General features: G+C 38.3%; 1 protein-coding gene across 1 annotated transcript in view; it reads left to right on the forward strand.

The window, feature by feature from the left end:
• LOC101863622 (centromere protein I-like) overlaps positions 1–3,042 on the forward strand; it is a 15,412-nt gene extending 12,370 nt beyond the window's left edge. Inside the window, exons 10-11 of the mRNA XM_013088896.2 lie at positions 1,951–1,992; positions 2,506–3,042. Coding sequence (XP_012944350.2) covers positions 1,951–1,992; positions 2,506–2,625 — 162 coding nt within the window. The 3' untranslated portion in view covers positions 2,626–3,042. The remainder of the gene's footprint in view (positions 1–1,950; positions 1,993–2,505) is intronic.
• The last annotated feature ends 1,484 nt before the right edge of the window (positions 3,043–4,526 follow it).

Consider the following 4,526-nt stretch of genomic DNA (forward strand, 5'->3'; position numbering starts at 1 on the left):
GAACACACAGTGCTCCAATGAAACAAAGAGAGAGAGAGAGAGAGAATGTTTTACTGAGCAGGTTGTTTCAGCACATGAGACATGTATTAATGTATATAATACTAACGTCCTGTCTTGTTGTTCATATGCATGAGTGCACCCAACATTTGTAACATCCACTGCCATTGTAAAGGACCATGACAAGTTTCTCCCTGCGAGGTGAATAAAGATTGTCATTGGTGTCATTGTCATTACCCAAGCAGACCCTTGAACACTCAGAAACCTGCTGGACTTCCCGGGAAGCTTACAGTGCAAGCTGCGGATTGTATGCGCTAAAACACTAACAAAATGACAAGACCCTTGGCTGTCTCCAAGCTTGCCAACTGTTCTGAATTTCTTGGGACTATCCAGGCTTCAGCAAATAGGAATTTGAGAGCTTGGTCACACACACACTACACTAGAGCCAGTCCCACTTGATGTAGTTGTTTTTTTGTTTTGTAATCTGATTTTTTTTTGTTGCATTTGGTGTCCCTATTAGGTGTTGTCAAGCCTGTGTCTCTTGTCTTTTGTCTCGTGTGCCGCTCTGTTCCCTAATCTTTTCTTTTCTTTTTTTTTTTTTTTTGTCTCCTCACAATACTTTTTTTGAATTTTTGTTTATTGTGGCTATGTGTGTTATGTAGGCTACTGTAATTTTCAGTGTGATAGTCATTCAGTGTGTGTCTGTTGAAGAAGTGTTATACTTGAAACTTTTAATGTGTTTCTTGTCGTTTCATAATTTTTAATACATACAATTTTGTGATCTCACTGCACTGGATATCTGGTTGTAGTAGTGAGAAACAATTGCATTTTACCCCCCCGGGGCGGTGCCTCTGGCTGAAGTGTCTTTAGGCCCTTCCCAAAGGGGGGACATTTCTCGTTCATGCACAATAGAATTGTAAATGAGCTGATTCACCGATGTCATGCTCCTTACTGTGCCTGATTTACAACAGGGAACTGCTGCTTTTTCTTTCTTAATCCTTACTATTGTCATTTTCCCTCTTCTTCTTTTGTATGTTTGTCACTCTCTTGTGACCCACTATTTCGGTGGTGCTTTGATAGTCGAAGCAAACTTTGTGCTGTTGAAGCTAGAGAGGTGAGCAGAGTAAGTGATTCCCTGTAAGGACTTCTCTGTTGACGTCCATCCCTTGGCGCTCATATGACCTTATGCAGTTGCGAGCGCCGTAAAACCTCTACTAAAACTTTTTTTAAAAAGCAATTGCATTTTGAACCTGTTTTTATGTGTCTTCTCTTGGTCTGGACAGTAAAGGTTAAGTTATACTGAAATTTGACTCCAGGCTCTGGGGGCAATATTATGTCGTCAACTTTTTCATAGATTTGATATCAAAATTATCTATTGATCTTTTCTATTGATTTTTGCCTTTTCTTTTTAGTCTTCAGGGAGTTTTCATTTTTGCATTTTCTCCCTGAAAAGGAAATTGCAAATATCATATTCAAATGCTACTTCTAACTTTGGGCTTCCTATGGATAAAGTGAAGTCCAAGCATGTGAGAATTGCTCTTTGTTCATTAACCCTTAGAGCAGTGACTCCTGTGCCTTATGGGATCTATACCTTTCGCTTCCTTCAGCTGACTGCTAGATTTATGCCATGGCATGCTGGCATAGGCATTCAGTTCACAGATGGGTAAAGGTAAAATATAATTAGGCTGCATTAAAAGGGTGTAACATTCCATATCTCAACCATTTTTTTTCCTTTATGCATGTGCCTTATCTTATCTTCTGTAGATCCCTTGTCCTTGACCGAATAACGAACACTTATTTCATTATTCTGTTGGATGTAGCTTAATTTGCTGTGCTTCCTTATTATATAGAAATTTTTGACAGTCCCGTATTTGTTGTTTCATGTAAAATAATAATATTTTAATAATAAAATATGATCTATTTCTGTAGCTTGTGTTGTATTTTGTCTTTCAGACTCAACCTGAAGGCAAGAAGGTGCACCCTGCCCTTATCGAAGTAAGTCCTATCTCAGATTAATTTCTCGTAGGCTGCACATTTTTTTAAGTGGCTGGAAAGGAAATCAAAAGAATGTTATCTTTATGACTGCAGTCAAGAAATTTCTTTCTAAAATAATATGATGTACACCAGAAAAAAAATACTCCGTTCATGATGCTTCGCATGAACTGAAAACTGTACATTTTTTTATCAGAATTTAGGCAGCAAAATACATCTTATGTCATCTTAGGCAGATAGTCCTCTTGGACAGAGGGGGTTTTGAGAGCAGGAAATGGAAGTCTTGGGCACGGGGTGGTGCAGGAGCAGGTTGACCGTATTTTACTTGTTTTTTATGTCACCATGTTCCACAGCTTTGGGACCAGGCCCTATGAATATACATATCTACTAGATACTGAATTCATTTGCTGAAGAGGTTCTCCTCAACTGAAAAGGCTTATTAGGAGCTGTTGATTCACTAACATGTTCTCTTCTTTACATAAAATTTGGGTGGGGTTTTTTTTTTCATCTCTTCAGGACTTCAAAGACCAGTATCTGCAATTCTTGGAGCGAGAAAACTTTCCAGAGTTCAAGGAGCTGGTGAACAAAAATATTAAGAACCGCAAAGCTTCCGTGCCAGCCAAAGTGGCAAGCTGATCATTGTACGCAGGATTACGAGGACTGTCTTGCATAATGGTAAAACTGTTGGCACTATTTAATTAATTTGGTATTCTGTAATATGTATGTTATGTATGTATATGTGTGGTGGCCTGGGAAAACCAGGCACAATGTAATTTTTTCTATTTTTAAATTGATGGTGCCACTTGACAACCCTTTCATTTGTCTGAATGGCACTGTTTAAATTTTTCAAATATCTCAATTTATAACGGAGTTATGGCATTTTGAAGTAAGGAACCGTGCGATTTGAGAATTTGAGAAAAACACATTTGAAGTTAAGCCTTTTTTTTTATCATGAAATATTGTGCTAACTGATGAGATGCTGTATTTTTAATGTGCAAATACCCTGCTCCCAGACCCAGAAAACAGATGACTAACCAGCAAACAGGAAAAAAAGAAGATAGTTGACTTTGTAGAGACTTGCAATAGAAATAACGTTATGTAATCAAAGCCATGTAAAAAACAGTTGATAAGAGTGAACTTCATAAAATACAAATAGCTATAAATTCCCTCCTAATTCACCTAGAGCGATATTTTTTTTTGGGGGCTCCTCCGGTGCGGTAGCTGGGGGATTGTCTGGTGTAGCAACAAATGGCTTGGGGCACACTATGTCCTTGAACTTATCTTGTATGAATGGGCGTATCTCCTGATATAAGTAGTTCTGCCTCTTGTTGTCCAGCCCAGGCAAAGAAATAGCATTAGGCATGCCCTCTTGTGGCACTCACGTCTTCACAATATTTAACACTTTTCCTCCACATAGAGATATAAGGAAAAACCCCTCCCTCCACATACCAATGGGAGGATTTTCAGGGAAAATAGGGTAGGTCAGCAAAATGTAATTTTCTCGGTAACCCCAGTGTATATCACGTTCAAATTTTTTACAGAGCTTAAAAAGTGAATGGTCAATTGGATACCGCAAATTTTTTTGTGTGCGATTACATAATCAAATCCGCCATTTGAATATATAATGAGCTAAAGAGAAAAAAGGGAAAAAATTGCATTTCGGAACATATAACAATGGACTATACCAACATGCACTTTATAACATTATATAAAGTGGGTTTGACCATTTGTGAGTGATATCAACCGCATAAAATAAAGGATTTATGCATTACAAGTGTATCAGGATGAAATTAGAAAATGGCACCAAAACTGGCTATTCGGAGCTTATTTCAGGGAAATTAGGGTGGGTCATCTGGAGTCGGGACATGTATGTGCTACCCCCTAAGCGCCTTTTCGTGAATAACATCCGGTGACACAGTTGGATTTAAATATTTTTTTCACTAGAGAGTAGCCTTGCCCTTAGCGCATGCACATGCACTACTTTTCTGACCTTTTAGCAAGTAGTTTCTATATTATATGATGTGTTTCTAGGTCAGTTTGAGAATTCCCATGCGCTAGGAAGAATGTTCATGCATCAATACGGGGATGTCCATGCAACAATGGAATGCCATGCGCTAGTCATGTGGAATGCTTATGCGCCATGGCTTGTAAGACGTCAGTGTGTACAGCTTCAATCTCTCTTTTTTTGTGAGTTTTAGATTAGGAAGGGTGTTACATTCTTGTGGACAAATCAAATAAAATGCAAAAACTAAAAAGGTATGTTGTGGCCAAATGTAACGAAGATCTTTGCGTTACCCGGGAAACATCCATGCTGTTCGAGTTCGAGGAAAAAGTGTAGTGCAGTGTATGCACTTTGGATTGTTGAGTCTACAAAGTCATGTACACCCTACCTTAGGTGTTGCAGTTCATGTTTTGATTTAATTCTTGAGGTTTGCTTGTTGAAATAGATCTATCATGTAGGCCTATACACTTCCTTGTGGTTGATCAAAATATTCAAACGACAACAAAGATCAGACAAGAGAAGAAACATAGAAAAT

This window comes from Aplysia californica, unplaced genomic scaffold, assembly GCF_000002075.1.
Source record: "Aplysia californica isolate F4 #8 unplaced genomic scaffold, AplCal3.0 scaffold00828, whole genome shotgun sequence".
Lineage (NCBI taxonomy): Eukaryota > Metazoa > Mollusca > Gastropoda > Aplysiida > Aplysiidae > Aplysia > Aplysia californica.